The 19,487-nt window shown below is 38.0% G+C and overlaps 1 protein-coding gene across 1 annotated transcript in view; it reads right to left on the bottom strand.

The window, feature by feature from the left end:
- Positions 1–19,487, bottom strand: part of LOC129742307 (uncharacterized) — a 258,555-nt gene that overhangs the window by 45,472 nt on the left and 193,596 nt on the right. The window contains exons 12-14 of the mRNA XM_055734190.1: positions 12,255–12,504; positions 11,306–11,416; positions 2,338–2,787 (exon numbers count right to left, since the gene is read on the bottom strand). Coding sequence (XP_055590165.1) covers positions 2,338–2,787; positions 11,306–11,416; positions 12,255–12,504 — 811 coding nt within the window. The remainder of the gene's footprint in view (positions 1–2,337; positions 2,788–11,305; positions 11,417–12,254; positions 12,505–19,487) is intronic.

The following is a 19,487-nucleotide window of genomic DNA, read 5'->3' as shown; positions in this document are numbered from 1 at the left end:
GTTAATCAGTGTTGCATAAAAAACCTTGTGTAAAATCGCTAATTCATGCAAGTTTGGAACAGGGTGTTCATTAGACTATTTCACTTTTCGGCTTTTTTCGCTTATCATAATGAGACTTTTCAAAAACTCTGGTCAAATTTGAGCTCATTTGAGCTAGAAGTTTTAGTGAAAAAAGTACATTTTCCTTGAAAATATTCGTATGCGTGTACTAGCAAGCTGTTGTCATAAAAAGGATGGTTTTAAAACGCACTGTGATTGGTAGTACAAGCATCTGTATGGATCTGTTTAAAAGAATCGACTAAATTAATGGACTCAGTCGATAACAAAACGATGAAAATTTGACATTTGCACGATAAATGGGGATGTTCTATCTCATGGGGTCTTTGAATGTGTGAATTTGTATTGAAAATTAACAAACTTTGGATTTTTTTTCTTGAGTTTCAAAAATAATCTATATCCCATAATTTCACAATCAAATATTTGATATTTGAACTAAATATGCCGTCATGAAATAATTTTTTGGTTTGCACAAATCCGAGATATGACATTTTAAAAAGTACAAGTTTTTGCTATAAAATCCCTTATAACTAATGAATGCCTCTTGATACAAGTTTACGCTCTGAGAGAAAAATGTGCGAATTATTATTTCATAAAAATGCTTTGAAACATTTTTATTGTATGAGTTTATTCACAAAAGTTAGAACCAGAATACGGTTTTTTTTCCAACACACCCTAACGTTTTAATATAAAAAAATCATAACGCGCTTACGAAACGTCATATGCATATAGTGCCTTCGTTAAAGTTGTCTCAAAAATTGATGGCTACAACTTTATTGAAGACAGTTTGGCTCTATCTGTTCACTGGAAATAGTTTGTATGTGTAAATCATACAAAAATGACACACCCTAATATTTGGTTTAAGATCATTAAAGCACATGGTTTGATGAGCATTTTTGTTCAAGACACCATTTGTCTATCTCTATAGAATCTTCGTAATAAATTTGTCACGAAAAAGTTCCTTCTTGGACCACTGTGCATTCTTTGAACCATCCTGTTGTTCACATTCAAGTTTCAACTTTATACAACCTGTAAAACGTGGCATGTGAAAGGATTGCATACAACTGTATCAAAGCGCTCGAAAGCGGGGAGACTTGTATACAAGTTAGTGAAGAGAAAACTTGAATGTAAAATCATTAATTTTTGCATAGATATCTATGTATTTGAAAAATTTTGCTCGTACTCTTCCAATAATTACGTTTTATACATCAAATTAAAATTTATATATAAAGTTAATGTTTTCGGCAGTGTTTGATGTTTTATAGTAATTTTGGCTATTTTTTTCGGTCTAGGGATTCTATCAAACAACTAATCTCTTGAAATGCCCGACGTTTCGACCATTTTTGGTGTTCTTTCTCAAGGAAACTGCAAGTTTATTATTTTACAAACATTAGAATTAGCATCGTTAACATAATATGTAGTATGTAGAATGTAGACTCACTTATCGTTGGACAAAAACGAAATTGACAATAACAACGGATAAAAGAGTGAGTCTACATATTATGTTAACAATGCTCATTCTAATGTTTATAAAATAATAAACTTCCAGTTTCCTTGAGAAAGACCACCAAAAATGGTTGAAACGTCAGGCATTTCGAAAGCTTAGTTGTTTGATTGAATCTCTAGACCAAAAAATTGCCAAAATTAGTTATAAATAAAACTATTTTTAAGGAAAAATTGTGCATTACAAAACAATCATTTCATATTAACATCAGCATACTACTACTAGTATTTTTTGAAAAAAATGGACTTATTTTCAATAAAATAAGTTACTCAAATGAGCTCAAATTTGGCCATGAGGAACAATCCTCCAAAGTTTCATCAGCGAAAAAACCGAAAAGTGACTAGTCTAGTGTTCATTTTTTTTTATCATGCAGTCTATAGGCAACATTCCGTAAAAGAAAACATGCTTTCTACGTTATGGTTATAAAATTGATAAACAAACTAATCATAAACGTTGCAGCTAATAAAAACTTGTTTAATTTAGAAAATGCCCTAATTATCGAAGCTTATCCTAGTGATATTAGTTTGCTACCAAAAAAAACAGTAAAAATCGTTGAAAAAACTGTAGAAAACGAATCTTTCTACAGGAAACCGTGACTAGTAAGTAAAACGCTATCGTTGAAGGGAATGCATCTAACGTAACGCTATTAAACGTGAACGAAGAAACATGAGCGGGCACTGCGCTACCGGGTGAGGGGGCGTGGCGTTGGCGTGAGCACACCTATGTAGGGTAGGGAACAATAGAAGGTACCCGAAAGCACACAATAACACACGTACCAAAGCTCTGATAGGATTTTTCTCGACGCCACGGGAGGAACGATTCGGCCGCCGTCGGCAGAAGACGTTCCGGACGTTCGGCGAGAGATCGGCTTCCGGAGGACGGGGTAAATCCTCCGGAAACCATTTCACAGGAGCCATTTTGGTTGATGTTGTTGCTGTTGCTGATGCTGTTGTTACTATTATTGTTGAAGTTGTTGTTGTTGTTGTTGATGAGACTGCTGCTGTTGCTGTTCTGGATGTTGGTGTTGGATGAGGTGGGGGTGAGTTTGCTTGAAACATGCTTCACAATGCGTGCCTTGGTTGGGTCAAACCCGGGAAGGCTGGTAATTTGAGCGATCAGGGAATTGTTTTTGGCATTGCCGGCCTGCTGACTTTGGTCGTTTCCGCCTGAGGATGGACCAGTCTCGGAGGCGTCCGGTTTGAGTCGGATAATAGCCGGTGAATCAGCTGCAGGGGGTGAAGTTTGTTTGTTTTGGTTTTTGGTGGTCGGTAGCGAAGATTAGCGCGCGCAGTCATTCGAAAGCAAGTTCATTTGGAGAAGAAATGAGAAACACCAACGCATCCGGGAATAATTGGAAAAGACGCTTATTTGGGGATTCTTTCGATGTTCGAAAATGTTGTATTGTTCTATGCAAGTGGAAGGTCTAATAGAGGATTGGGTAAATGAAAGTTGCTTTGCTAAAAATGTGTTGATATCGATTCTTGTTTGAGATGATACTATAAAATATTGATGACTGCAACGATGATAATTGTTGAAAATATACATTGAAGAATAATAACTAACAAACAGAGATTAAAACTATAATAAATAAACCCGTTAGTCCTGTTAGTAAAATAACCTAAACCAACTCTGGGCAACGATGTTCAAGACTTTTTGCTAGATGTAGATCCACAGCTAACGGAAATTCGGCCTAACATCAGAGCTTAGTGACATCAACCCCTTGCGAAGATCTACGTATACCACCTGGACTAATCTATAATATTAGTCAACGAATTACTTTACTTAACAATGATTCGCAAAAGCTGAAGACACATTACAAGACCCAACAAGACTTTACGAAGACCTACAAGACTGTACGACGACTTACAAGACGATTCGACGATGATACAAACGTACATGACCACAACAAATAAGAGGACCTGCAGGACACCTTGACGACGACCTAAAAGATTTTACGATGAGCTACAGACCTTTCGACGACCTGCAAGACGATGGCGAACTTTACATGCAGACCGACCTGAATATGACCTTCTTGAACTGATGATAACCTTCAAGAATTTATTATAACCTACAAGACTTGATTACGACCTGTAGACCACTTACTACTTGATGACGATCTTTAAGAAATACGAGAGCTGACGACGAATAGAAATACCTTATGATGACAAAATAGTACGACGACCTTCAATGTATTTAAGAAAACTTAATAAGCCTGATCATACAAGAGCTGACGACGACCTTTAGGTGCTTATTAAGACCTACGCGGGTCGGTGAAAAACAACATTTCTTAAGACTTGAATGTGACTTACATGACGTGACGACAAAGTACATGAACTGGTGACAACTTATTTGATCTGACAGCGAGCTTAAAGTTCTCAAGATAAGAGTTCTCAAGATAGCTTGATTGCGACATACAAGTACTGTCGATTACCCAAAAGACCTGGAGACGACTTACTTAACCGGATGACGACCTACGAGAACAAACGACGTCGATGTACGATGACTACCTACAAGGCCTTAAAACCAAGGCCAAAGCACTTCACAGGATGCGTGTTTCCAATACCCTCGGCAGGATAATTGGAAGCTTCTTCGAAAATCGAGTCCTGACGTACGAAACCGAAACTGGGTTACAATCTACTGCCCTAACAGCGGGTGTTCCACAGGGTTCCATATTCAGACCTGAGCTTTGTAATGCCATGTACATTGTACTATGAGGTGTTAACGCTGAAACTACCAGCAGACGTGTGCAGATTGTGCTGACGATATCGTGCTTAAGATCACCGGCGAAACGATCGAGGAGGTAGAAGACCTTGCAACGGTGTGTCCGTAGAAAGGGTTGGCATATGGATGGAGGGAGTTAAGTTTCAGATAGCTCACCATAAACCGAAGTTCTGCTCGTGACCAATAAAAGAGTAGTGCCGCACATGGAGATTACGGTTGGAAGGCACACGACATCTTCGAAACAGCAGCTGAAATACCTTGGAGTAAGGTTGACAATCGCTTAAATTTTGGTGTGCATGTCGAATACTGTTGTGAAAGTGCCTCGAAAGTCATAGATTCATTGGCCTAGATTATGCCGAACTGCCACAGTCCAAAGAGTAGCAAGAGACGTCTCCTTGCGAGCGTAGCACTGTCGAAACTACGATACGGAGGAGCGGCTTGGAGCTCCGCGATAGAGGTAGAGCGCAACAGATCCAAACTACAGAGCATACATCGGACCCTGTGCATACAGAGCCATATCAGCAGATGCACCTTTTGTCATCGCGGGCATTATTCCCATCGACATAACTCTGGCGGAGGATATGGAGTGTTACAAAGCAGGAGCTGTTAGAGGAGTGCGTAAAGTTCTACGAGCAGCGTCAATGCTCAAGTAGCTGGAGCAATGGGACGCATCAAACAACGCAAGATGGACGCATAGGTTAATCCCGCGACTTTCAGACTGGGTAAATCGGAAGTATGGAGAGGTCAAGTTCTACCTGACCCAGTTCCTTTCGGGTCATGGGTGCTTCAAGCAATACCTTCATCGGTTTAAGCTTATCACCTCGCCTTATTGTCCGGAATGTGTAGATACGGAATCAGCATAGATAGGAATCAGCAGAACACGCTATCTTTGTCTGCCCCAGGTTCATTTCAAGGCGTCAACAACTTCAAAATTTGAACGCTGAAAACATTGAGAGTGAAATGTGTCTCGACGAACAGTCGTGGCGTGCTATAGTCGATGAAACCCCGCAAATCATGCGCGATCTGATATGAATCAGGAAAGATGATGAACGGAGAGAGCGAGATAGTCAACCAAATTCGACAAGCTAATGGAAGGTCTTGGGCCTCGTATGACACTGAAATTCAAAAGCAACGCGATCTTAGGGCGCGGTATAACCCTAATCTGGACTCATACGTGTGGTGGGACTTAAAAGGTCTCACGTACTCAGCTACGATCTTTCCTGCAGCAAAAGGAAAAGAGTGAGATGTATAAGTGCATGAGAACAGCCTAACCCTTGATGTAGTATCATAGGGTGAAACCAAGGGGCACTTCTGGCACACGAAGCCCAAGGTGGTTCTAGTGGGACGAACACACTCACGGCAGCAAACACCCGGCTGTTATGGTTTACGGCAACCATTCGACCTCTGGTAGCCCGACGACCCAGGGATGCCTGATGGGATACTAACTGGTAGAGAGGTTATCGATGCCGGGCGACCCTCTCGAGGCGGTGTACGATGTCGTTAGGGAAACATCCGAGTCGTAGCTTTCAACGTCCGGAATGTGTGCAAGGAGAAGCGGTTTGAAGCTACAAAGAGAAGGAAACATCTTCTGCGTAGCAGATGCCGTGGGTACACCGTGTTCGTGCGTAGGATGCCCCACCTTCGAGGAGTATCCGAGTACTCAACGACCGAAGCTGTAGGGATACAACTTGACCTTCTTCGCAGTGGAAATTGTAGGTAAAGGTTTATTCCACGATCGAGGAACACCGATGGGTAGAGTAGCTCTCGACGCCGAGTGAGCCATTCGAGTCGGAGTAGGATGACGTCTTCGTCGGGAATCATCCGAGTAGTTGCGTTAAGTCCCACGCGTGAGCTGTAACAGGCGCGAGTCTAGGATAAGCTGCTTTCGATCGGTACACGACGGGCATAAAGATAGCTGACCTCGTATCCTGGAGATAAGAGGGCGGGCTTCGATTTGTTAGAGGAGAGGTCAGGCCTCGAGTCTTTAGGAGGAGAGGTTTGTGTGGTCAACCCCGAGTCTTTACGATAAGAGGTCGGGTCTCGAGCCGCAAGAGGAGAGATCAGGCCTTTAATCAACAAGAGGAGAGGTATTAGTGGTTACCTCGAATCATTACGAGGAGAGGTCAGATCTCGAGTCGCTAGATGAGAGGTCGGGTCTTGAGTCATGCAGAAGAGAGGTATGTGTACGTCCAACTCAAGTCAATGCGGGGAGGGGTCGGGTATCGAGTCATAAAGCGAGAGATCATGTTTATGTGGGAATCTCCAGTCATTGTAAGGAGATATCTCACGGTGTGTTTCGTAGAAGGACTTAAAGAAAAAAAATACAGTAACGCTAATTTTTGCATGGGCTGAAAGTATAGCTTTTCCCGGTTCATTTCCACCAAAAATTAAAATATTTGGTCGGTGACCCTCCATACAAAATTTTTTTTTGAAAATTTTCTATTTGAAATCTTTTAAAAATATACACATTTTTTAAGTGTTTATTAATTTCAGAGGTGATAATTCTCTTAGTACTAATTTTCAATATTATTGAATTGAACTGGTAGCTCATCAATCATATTGAAAACTTTGAAAAGTTTTAAAAATCATTTCAAACTAGTTAAAGGGCTATTAAAACGAAGAAAATTTCACAAAAATATCTTATTATCCTAAAATTTAAAAATCAGCTGGCAAATCCTGACAGTAGTCTGAGAGGGTAAAATTATCTTAAATTATTGGAATTATCTGGAATAATTTAAATCCATTATCTTTAGATATTCTGATTGTGGAAGCACTGGAGGGTTTTTTTTTTTAATAAAAAAGCTCAATGATCAAGAAAATTAGATAATACTAGGAACCGCTATTACTTTTTTGTGATAACGCTTATCGTGAAGCGATCTGGAGTAGAGACATTTGTCTTAATTTAAGCTTTTAAAAATTAAGAAAATCAATATTCAAAAGTAAACGATCCGTTAAAAACAATTTTTAAAGAGAATTCAGTTTTTATACATCTTCTGAGCCAAATGTCTTAAAATCTCATTTGCACTTCCGACTCAATGCAAGTCACTACAGCAATTTGATCTTGCATAAATTTTGCATGTTACTTTCTTTGATCATTTTCATTATAAGCCTGGAGTGTTTAATAAAATGTTTTTCTTCTATTTTTAAACCCAATTTTTGGAACCCTCCTGTACACTGTGATTCTTCAAGTTTATTCAAAGCATTTCTTTTAAGGTTTAATAATCCTAGCTTCTACAGTTTTCAACCCACTATATTATTATAATAATCTTTTGAACTTTTTGTTTTGAATTGAATTTTAAAGTTTTAAGGATTTTTTTTTTTAAATGGATGAATCTTGTCTAAAACTGTAATAAGTTTGAAATTATTCCAAAAAAAAAATGCATTTCTCTCTTTTTATCGATCTAAGAATTACAAAAATAAATAGTTTTGTTGGCAAAAGTGAATTGCAAATGATCGATAGCAAACTAGCTTAAAAGGCGTTAGATTCATCATGTTTTGTTCTTCCCATACTAATTTAAGTTATTCTACTGAACACTGCAGTTCATTTTTTTTTATTTATTCAATAGAACATTAATGAAGCATTAATGTAACAGTAAAAAAATCATAGTTTTAACAATTTTATACCAGATGAGGTAAAAACCTCTAGAAATTAGTTTGAATTAACCATAGAAATCCGTAAAAACTTAAAAAATTATGATGCACAAATCTGGTCTCAAGCTATCGATGAAATTGAATCTTCTTCTTAAAAAATAGTTTTGCATCTTTATTCCATTAATTAAACAATATCAACAGTATTTAAATTCTTACGCAAAAATGAAGTTCAGATGATTGATAGAAAATTTATTCACCTACAATATGCGAAAAAGTAATTTGTTATTGCGAAAAAGTAAAAGTAAATTTATGCTATGCAATCGAAGGTGCATGGATTTCAGTGCAGTTACTTTTACTTTTAACTAAATTTTATTTAAAAAATTCTTTTAAAACTGGTCTGCTGAGATTTGTTTAAATTTTAATCTGAGGTAAAAGAAATTGAAAAAAAACCATAAACCAGTTGCATCTAAAACATTTTTTTTTTCAAAATGCGTTGTCATATGCATCTGAGGATACAAATATTGTGGAATGTATTCAAAGAACAGGTTTGAAAAAAAAAACATTTTTTTAATATTTCGTAGGAAACCAATCAAAGGATGTTGGACTATTGTTATTTATGTATCTTTAAATTTCATTTAACCAGAATTAGTTTTCCAAGATATACACATATGAATTTTAGTTTAAGTTACATTTGGATAACACCAATTATAACGAGGATGTTCCAAATAATAAATTTCAAATAAAATTTTTATATAAAATAAGTTTTTCAATCCAAAGATTATTATCTTTCTAACGTTGAATTTTTTTTATGTTTCAGAATAACAAAAACTTGAATAAAAATGAAAAAAAAATTTAAAGAAAACAATTGCAATTCCATTGCATTGGAATAATTTTTCAGATTGAAAATTTATAAATATAGACTATAAATTTTCAAAAAAACAAATCGTATGGGGACTCACCGACCAAATATTTTAGTTTTGCCTGGAAATGACTCAGAAAAGACTAAATTTTCAATTTCTGAAAAAAATAGAGTTACTGTTTTTTTTTCTTTTAAACATCTTCTAGAAACACACCGTGATCTAATTTTAATTCTAATTTTCTTTATTTATAGAGGATTTTAAGTAAGGAGATATCAGTTCTCGAGTCGTTAGAGATTGAACTCTTGAAGCGTAGTGTGTTAAACAGTTCGAGGTGGGAACTAGTTTTGCGGCCTCAGGTGGAGTTAAGGGAGTAGAAGGTATACACGAAGTTTATCAATACTTGGAATACAATCCGTAAACAAGGATTTACCACCTGTGGTACCAACTAAAAAAAAAGACAATGTATGACAACCGGGCAGCCTACAGAGGCCCGATTACATACCTAATACCTGGCGCTCAAAAGACCTTTGTGACGATCTACGGCGCGTCGATGACTCATCGCAGCTTGATGTCTTATGCGACCTGGACACCTATGGTATGATAACGAGCTACGTCGATCTAATGATCTTTGACGACCTGACGACCTATGGCGTCATGAAGACCTACGTCAGCTCACGATCTACGTTAACCTGAAGACCTACGACTATATGATATACAATGCCCGACGATTTGCAGCAGCTTGAAGATCGACGACGTTCTGACAGCCTACATAGCCTGGGGGTTCTTTAAATTTGACGATCTTCAAGCCTTGAAGTCTTCCAGGCTGTTACTAACTGTAACTAACTGTTAAGCCTGACGTCTTACAAAGATTGAAGATCTACAAAGTCTGACGATTCACAAGGTTTGACAACTCAGGCTACCTTCATTATGTAACTATGTTTTTATTTTAAGAAGTCCAATAAGAAAATCCGATAAGTTCCTAAATCATTTGAAGAGAACTTCTGATTGAAATTGCTATCTTTCACTTAAAAAAAAATAAGTTAAAACAAGAAACAAGAAAATAAAATTCAACCAAACTCAAAATAATCAACAATGACACTATTGATGATTGGTTACAGTTAGAATAAAAGAGTAAAGATTACACTACGAAAAGTTTGAAAAGATTGAATAAAGAGACAGAAAGAGAATAAAATGGGATCGGGAATGTTTCGCGAGGGGGAATGGCTTTATGATGTTAATTATAAATAGGTTGTAGTTACTAAAGGAAGGTAGACAGCTTTGATATAAAAACGTGTTTTCTGTCACATGTCACAACTACACTGCCGGCCAAAAGTTTGGGATCACCCGCCTAAAAACATGCAAATTTTGATCGTTCATATCTCAGCCGTCTTAGGACATATTGCAAATCTTCTGAACTCATTTGAAAGATAATGAGCAATAGCTATTTCGGAGATATTTTGCCCAAAAATAATGTTTTAGTTTTGCACCTAAAACTAAACCTAAAGTAAGAGCATTTTCGAAAAAACGCACTCAATATTCAAAGCCGATCATCTCGCGATAGGGTGGACCAAATTTCAAAATTTGAGTTGCATTAGAATCCTTATTCTATACTTCTCAAAACACAATCAAAAAATTTTGTGCAAAAATTTAAGAATGTACTTTTAATTAATAAAATAGACACTTAAGTTATCGTCCAAAAGTTTGGGATCACCCCTAGTATGGTGTATCGACCAAAAGTTTGGGATCATTTTTTCAAAAACATGCATATTTATCTCATTCATATCTTTCTCATCTAACATCGTATTGCAGATCTGAAGGGTGCATTTGAAAGCTTAGAAATTGTTGTTTTTTCATAAATTCATTAAAAAATTATATTTTAAATCCATAACCATAAAAAATTCACAGTCATAAGTGTGAATTTTCAAAAAACAATTAATTTCAAGTAAAATGTTTATGGTTATCACTTTAAAATATAATTTTTGTATGAATTTATGGAAAAACAACAATTCCTAAGCTTTCAAATGCATCCTTCAGATCTGCAATACGATGTTAGATGAGAAAGATATGAATGAGATAAATTTGCATGTTTTTGGCCAATACACCATACTGAGGGGTGATCCCAAACTTTTGGACGATAACTTAAGTGTCTATTTTATTAATTAAAAGTACATTCTTAAATGTTTGCACAAAATTTTTTGATTGTATTTTAAGAAGTATAGAATAAGGATTCTAATGCAACTCAAATTTTGAAATTTGGTCCACCCTATCGCGAGATGATCGGCTTTGAATATTGAGTGCGTTTTTTTGAAAATGCTCTAACTTTAGGTTAGGTTTTAGGTTAAAAACTAAAACATTATTTATGGGCAAAATACCTCCGAAATAGTTATTGCCCATTATCTTTCAAATGAGATCAGAAGATTTGCAATATGTCCTAAGACGGCTGAGATATGAACGATCAAAATTTGCATGTTTTTAGGCGGGTGATCCCAAACTTTTGGCCGGCAGTGTATGTAATCATGATTCATCTGTGTACTTTATGTAGACAAATAAAAATGCGTTAATAAATACTCACGTGTTGCTTTGGCCGTAAACGTTAGACCACCACCATCCCAATCTTCCCCAGGACCTGGCGCCATTCGTTCCTCGTCCTCGTTGTCTTCGTGCAGAACTTCGTTGATGTAGTCTGGAAAATTAGTTCGATTGATGAATTGTTGGTTTGTTTAAAATTATCCCTTGTTCGATAAACACAAACAGTAACTAAATATTTTTTTAATGATAAAATCTCGTGGACACACAACGGCTTTTTCTCGATTGTTGATTTTGAGAAATGAAATGTGGTTAGTTCTTATAGTTAGGCTATAACATTAATGAACGATTATTCTTAAGGGGGATATCATGAACGATGATGACTTGTATCACAAAAAAAGTAAAACAATATTTATTAGAGAATATTTCACGTCAAGAGTTGGGAAAGAAGTTGAATCGGAAAATTATGTGCTGGTTAAATTTGATTTAAGAAGCCAAACAACAGAGAAACATTCAGGTAGGTACTAAGGAAAAAAAAATCAGAAGAAACAACCAAATCACAATAGGTATCACGAAGAACAGTTGAAACCCGTTTTTCATATTGATTTTTAAGTATCGAGATTTGATCAAAAAACTACAAAACAAAGATAAACGTTCATTGACCATACATGCAAATCAAAATGAAAACATTGAAAAAATGAAAGAATCAAATAAAAATATCTACGTTGGTTAAAAATTAGAAAAAAAAAACATAAACAAAAAAATGTAAATATTTTATACTAAATAATCTAACCTAACATTGCATTAAAAAAGTTAAAACGAAACAAATCGACCAGCAGCGAACACGTTCAAGTACAATATACTTTAAATAGTGACCTAGCTAAGAAGTGTAAAGATATAAAAAAGTCGCACAGACAATATATTTAGTGAAAAAAAAGAAGAAAGTAAAAATATCGAAAGAAATGACACGATTCGTTCGATGAGTTGTTCATTACCTATTTCTAATCTACGGTATTTGCTAAGACTCTGAGAGTATTTTCGTTTACTTTTTTTGCGATTGATACTACTAGTTGGTGGATTTTCTGGTTGTAGTGGATTTTCTTGTGGTGATATTGGTGGATGGTGGTTAGTAATCGTAATTATGTCATTAGTCATAACGATATCGTTCGTACCGTTCGCAAACTGTTTGGCCGATCCGTTCTGCGCGAACTCGGGGAAGGACACGTGGTTCTGCTGTTTGCCGTCCTGGAAGGGAGAGAAAGAAATTTTAATTATTAAAATATGTTAGAAACACTCCATTTAAGGTTTTAAATCTAAATGTATGCTGGCTAAGTGGTTAGGGTCGTGAAACAGTTATCGCAGGTCCACTGAAGGTGTGGGTTCAATTCCCACGTCGGTACTGGGTTTTAAAGACGATGAATGTCTTTAGAAGTAACAATCTAAACATTTATAGTAACTTGTTGAGTTATAATGGTCTCAGGACGTCACGCTTCAATATCTTAAGGATATCCCTAATACTAAAATTCTCAGAATTTACACAGAACCTGTAAAGAATTTCAACAAGATCTTTTAATAGTTACGAAAGGATTTCTAAAGTACTGAAATATTCTACATGACTACATTGATCTCGTTGGTAAAGGATCCTTCAGAAATTCTTGAGAGCTCTAAAAAAACTGTTCAAAAGCTACCAGCACTTAAGAGGAATTTCGAGGTATCCTTCGCTAAATCTCGAGATAACCCTATATAGGTATACCCGGCTAGTATTTCAGTAATGTTAAAACCGCCAACCTTCATCATACTATTTGCGCTACGTTATATCACGACCGGAATTCGATCTCATGACCGTTGGCTTAGAAGACAAGAATGCTATCCTCTACGTCACGATCTGCTGGCTGTTTATAGGACTTTTGGTTAATCTAGAATCAGTGAGGGGGATTATAACTTTTTCATCTGGAGAGTTTTGAGAAACCTTACAGTGAATCTATCGCTCTTGGACTAACCTATATGCTAAAAAAGAGTCAACGCCCTAAAATTCTGCTCGAAGAATAGTGAATGAAGTGTTGGGGAACAATGGGCAGCAACATGTTCAGAATCATAGATCAATTTGATAAAAATACGTACAAAATTCAGGACTCGCTGCACTAGTGGATCTACACAATATTCTTATCTTAGACGAGGATACACCAGGTGTATGACAGCATAAAAAATAAGCTCAGATGAACCAGAAAATTGTTTTGCTAAATAATCCACCTACTAGAGCATGTGCAGTAGAGTGTGTCAAATTGCAACTTTTCTTGATTTTCAAAAACTGTATAGTCTTAAAAGTTTCCTTTTTGTTTTGAGACTTTTTTGGTTTTTCTCAAATATTTTGTTCTCATGAAATGCAAATGAAATTCAAATAAATGTAGCTCACTGGAATATTCTTTGGCTACAACTTTGCCCAAGACGGCAAATCGATAAGAGTAGCGAGAAGATAGTTATAACGCTCCAAACAGAGCATCCTTTTTTTCGTTTTGAAAAGATTTTTCGATGAGAGGCCGATAAATTAAGTAACACACCTAAATTACGGTGATTAAACTCTATTTTGAAGGAGAATGGGTAATTTTGTTTTGGATGCACACGGATGAGCAATATACGGTTCTTCTATTTTTAAAAATTAGAATAGATAAGATTACATCTATTTCTGACATCATTCAAGAAAGTCTTTGAGTTTTTGATATACAAGATTTTAACTTTTTTGCAGATTTAGAAAGAAAATAACGAAAAAAAAAACTCCAATAACCTTTTTTTCAGAAATCTAAATCCCTCTTCGGGAATGTTGATTATTGAGTTAATTCAGCGCGCAGCGCCCTAAAATAAATGAAAAATAACTCTTATATTCTTTGAACACACATTTATCTTGGTTCCTAAGTGTTATACATAAAACTTGAGAGGACGAATGATCAAGATGGTTAAAATGCTCTATAAATAAACAAAATAGAATATGATAGAGCAAGATATGATCTATTAACATCTTGAACTGCTATAATCGCTAATCTAACATTCTAATCTAAAAACGATAATCAAGATTCGATCTCAACACAATTGGCATAGAAGACAAAGACGCTATCGATTACGCTGAGACTTGTTGGCTAATAAGGCACTAGGATTACATTGGTTCGAAATAAAAAAAAACGATAATTTTAGTTATATTTTGGAAATAATTTTCTATTTGTACGATTTTTCCAAAAATCGGTATGTTTTGCCAAAAATCGGAATACGGTATACCTCGCGTAAGCTATCATTACGTCGTATGAAGCATCTTAAGAATTCACAGAAAAATGCTGCAAAAGTTATCAAAACAACTTGTACATTTGTATTTTACATATAGGTAGAATACTTTGCCCAGGCTACGAATATTCTAAATGGAAGTTGCGACTAGTTTATGCCAGTTTTTGTTTTTTTTGTAATTTAATAAAACTGTTTGTTTACATTTTGTTTCATACAACGTAATGAAAGCTCGCGCGAGATATACTGATCCTTGGTCAAAAATGTCGTCAAAAATCGGTATAAATACCGGAAAATCGATATGTGTGGCATCGCTGCTTGGAACCAGTTTGAAGACGAATTCGGTAGGACATCCTTGGAAGAGATATCGACATCTCCTCTCCTGCCTTAGTGAAGAGAGAGGAATCTACCGAAAACGATCAGTTGTTGAGGGGATAACTTTCTCCCGTGCCGGTAACGAGTTATTTGAAGATGCCTCTTCTTACTTGCTTCGAGAGGCCGAAGAACGACAGCGTTGTCAGATTGAAAACCGCTAAAATCCGTTAAATTGACAAAAAAAACCAAAAACACTCAAATTTTGTTCCGATTGTCAGCTTGAATTTTCGTTCATGCGTCGAAAATCGCTATAATTTCCAATAATCGAGATTAATCGCCGTAATTTAATGCTTATTACTGAATTTATTGGCCCTCTCATTAAACTCCTTTTTTATTTCTTCTTACTTTCCATCCTTCTATAAAATTACATAATTTAAAGATGTTTTTATTTAAAAGGACATCAATTATCATCGATAGGGCCGATAAATTAAGTAGCAAACATTTTCAATCCGTAGAAATCCGTAGATTTCAGACATCGATTCGGAGATCCGTAGAACTGCGGGGAAATTCGGAGATCTGGAGACGCTGCGAAGAATAGTTAAAGTAATTTGATTCGGGAGTTGAAGAAGAGAGTTCGAGCCTTGAAACAGACGGTCGATGAGAGATGGTCTTCCAAATAGCGGAGCAAAGTTGAGGCTTGTGCATCGTTAGCTTGATAGGACTACTCCATCGGCGTGGACTATACGAGTAGTAAAGCTGCAGGGATAACAAAAACCTTCTGCGCAATGGATATCGTAAGGAAAAAGGTTATTTCGCAGACAAGGAATTCCAACAGGGCTTAGAAGTCTTTTTAGACAGTGTTAGATGACGTCTACACGGAAAATTATCTCAGAGACCTGACCTAAGGTAAGATGGTTGGAGCATAAGGAGATAAAGTCGCGACAAGAGTTTCGAAGGATTTCAGCAAGTGCTTTTTATACGCGCTACTCAAAGTTTTTTTTAAGTTGTTACTTGTTACAACAATTCTCAACTTACAACAGATGTTTTGAATATGACGTGGTTATCTGTTAATCTTGTAATAAGAAGAAATTAATATTTCGGAAAATAATGCAGGAACGCCTGAGAACACATTTTTATAATCCTCCAATCTTCTTACAGGAACGTTTCAACTTTAGTCCAGAATTCTCAAATGTGATAAAAGAGAATGCTTGTAAAGGTTGATGCCTGGATCAATTAATAGCTGCGCAAAAACTAACTAAGGAAGAGAACTAACACTTAAACATTAGACTATTAGGGAAAGACACTCTGCAACCCGTCCACAGGTGGACGACGGAAATCGCAGACCTACGTACTATTTAGCTGCCTACGGGCTAGGCAATATATACAGAGAGCGAGGACCTAGTCAGCAAGAGAGAAGCGTTGAGTGCCTACGCAAATGCGACACTTACAGGATTGTCATGGCCAAGACGCGGAGCAGGGGTATGCCGCAGTAAACGTGCCCGAACAACCTGCGCGAAATAGCCAACGAGCTGTTCCCACAGCACGAGGAAGTCACATGGCCGAGGATCCCATATGACTGGGATACGCGTGAGGAGGAGCAGATTTTGCTAGAGGAACTGCGGGTCATTGCTAAGTCCTTCCAGTTGTTCAAAGCTCCGGGTCCGGATGGCATCCCTAACGTAAATAGCATTTCATAAAACACCCTGAAATGTTCCGATCATCACTGCAACAGTATATAGATGAGAGGGTCTTCCCAGATGTGTTGAAGCGGCAGCGATTGGTGCTCCTGCCAAAACCGGGAAAGCCACCAGGGAAATCCATCAACATATCGCCCGATATGTTTCCTAGACACGGTTGGCAAGGTGCTGGAGAAGGTGGTCCAGTGCAGCTCTACACCGATTGCGATAACGGCCTTTCTGATAAACAGTTTGGTTTCGGAAAGGCCGAACCACAGATTGCGTCGTCGCTCATTCGTATGAGAATTCCGGCATTTATCTGAAGTATGGTGGAGTGTTACCTCCGTAACAGCCAACTAAAGTGTATGACCAGCGATGGATTGAAAACAGTGAGTGTCTCGGCAGAGGTTCCACAAGGATCGATACTTGACCCAGTATTGTGGAACATCGTCTACGACGAACTGCTGAGACTGCGTCTCACCACGGGAGTGAGACTTGTGGGATTCGCTGACGACGTGGTTTTCCTGGCATCGGGCCTATCGACAGAGAAGGTCCAGCTATTCGCCACAATAGCGATGAAGCAAGTGGAAAGTTAGATGTGCTCCAAGAGCTTGCGTCTGGTTCCTTCTAGACCGAGATGGTGCTGATCACAAACCTATTATCAGCGCAAACAGTGACGATTGCAGCTGGCCTGTGCGTAATCGAATCCAAGCGTGCGATCAAGTACTCAGGCATGATCGACGATCGACGATCGCTTCACGTCGATTACGCCTGCAAAAAACCGGCACGACAGCCGACAACATCATGCAGAGGGTGTGTGAGGATGCCAATACTTGGCGCGTAGTCAGCGATGGGTTCACCCGGATCATGACTGCCCTGCAAAGGAGTTGATACCAGTACCAGTCCGCGACCGGTGTGTAGAGTGACTCCTTCGCCGTGGAGCATCTAAGTAAAGTGAGTCCGAACCTAGCAGCGAAGCATACTAAGACAAGACTTTACTATCTGTGTATGCCGAGCTGCTATTTAGGAACGTCGCGAACACTGTGTAGGATACCTCCACCGGCACGGAGTATCCGAGCAGAACGCGCTCTCTACGACGGCTGCTGCAGGACAAGACTTAAACTACTTCGCAGTCGAACTTGTAGGGAGAAGAGTATTTAGTCCGCAGAATACTCTCGGGTAGAGTGACTTCACGTCGTCGGTGAGTCACTCGAGCCGACTAGGATGACATAACCTTCGCGATTCATCTGAGCCGTAAGCGTAAAATGCCCGTACGTGTGCTGTGACAGACGCGAGTCTAGGATAAGCTGCTCTCGATCGGCAAACGGCGGGCAAAAAGCGTAGCAGTAAAGCATAGGAGTATCCGAGTAGAACGCAATCCCTACGGCCGATGCTGCGGGGATAAGACTCTACCTTCTTCGCAGTCGAACTCGAAGGGGAAGAGTATTCACGCCGCGGAATACTCTCGGATAGAATAACTTCACGTCGTCTGCGGGTGAGTCACTCGAGTCGGTGTAGGATGATGACTTCGCTAGGAATCATCCGTGTAGTTCCGTAAAGCCCCGGACAGTATGAAGTGACAGGCGTCTAGAATAATCTGCTCTCGATCAGCACAGGAACGGACAAGGAGGAGAGGGCCTCGAGTCAAAGCCAAAGCCAAGACCTCAAGTCTTTAGAGAAGAGGTCATTGGTCTCTAGCAGTGGTCTCGAACAGAGGCGAAGCGCACGATAGTCGTGGTAACCAAGCGAGCTCCGATTAACGAGTAAAGGCCGGAGCTCAAGCCGTCAGAGGAGAGGTTCTTAGTCTTGAATCGTAAAAAGAGGCAGGGTAAATATATATGCCGGAGTTTTGACTTGAAACCAAGTAAGCCGACAAGCGCAGAAGCGCGGACTTGGTCTTCTGAAGGCTTCGTTGCAGGCAAGGTTGCGAAATCACAGAAAAATCTGTAATTTCACAGAATTTTGAGCAAATTTTCATCACAGAATCTGTGTCACAGAACACAGAATTTTGAAATTTTCACAGATTTCACGGAATTTTTAAATTTTTAATGGATTTCCAAAATTATAATTTTTTGGACAGTATCAAATTTAAATTTCTTACTTTGAATTGGAAAAGTATGAGAAGATTGGTAACGGTAATTGATTTTGCCCAACTAAAATGTGTGAAAGACCCAATTTCTCATGAATTTTCACGGAAATTCAAGGAAAAAGCATCACAGAATTTCATCACAGAATTTTTGGGCAAAATCACAGAAAGTCAGAATTATTTTTTTCAAAAACACAGAATTTATTTCGGCAACCTTGGTTGCAGGTCCAGATGGTAATTATGGCCAGGGGCCCCAGGTGGACGTTATGGCGTATTGGCGACCAATTGCACCCATGGACCCAGAGTAGCATACTGGGGAGACGCGGTGGCTCCCCGTGCTTTGGAATTCAATCCACTCTTTTCAGGCCTATCCATTCAGCTTAGCTCTACCTACTTGTTCAAAAACCCATCCAGCCGAAAGACCTAACAGCATTTTGACCATATCACAGGTCCTTGAGGTTGGTTTTATAAAAAATTTCCTTAATGGATCATCCATGTCTCTGGAGTTTGAATTCACCTTAAATTTGGTTCAGCTAGCAATCGTGTGGGGCTGATTTAATAAACAGAATTTCCCAACTGCTGTTTGCTAAAATCTCGTATGTGTCACGTGTTATGTAGATTTTTCTGTACACAGATCTTTTACTTAACAGCTTTTCTTGAGCTGATACATTTGAAAAATTCGTCAAGTCGAAAAGAAGCTTTTCAAACTTCAAAGAATTTAAGGCCCACTGTAAATTCAAGATGTTTCCTAAACATAATCAACTTTTAATGAAATATACAATCTTATTATAAATTTCTAAAATGTGTTACTTACACTTAAACGTTATTTCTGAAACTAAATCTTGACCTGGTTCAAACCTACGCTCACTACGGCGTAGAAATGT

Source organism: Uranotaenia lowii, chromosome 2 (genome assembly GCF_029784155.1).
Source record: "Uranotaenia lowii strain MFRU-FL chromosome 2, ASM2978415v1, whole genome shotgun sequence".
Lineage (NCBI taxonomy): Eukaryota > Metazoa > Arthropoda > Insecta > Diptera > Culicidae > Uranotaenia > Uranotaenia lowii.
Note: the sequence above shows the minus strand (reverse complement) of the source record. Positions and strands in the feature narration are given on the sequence as shown.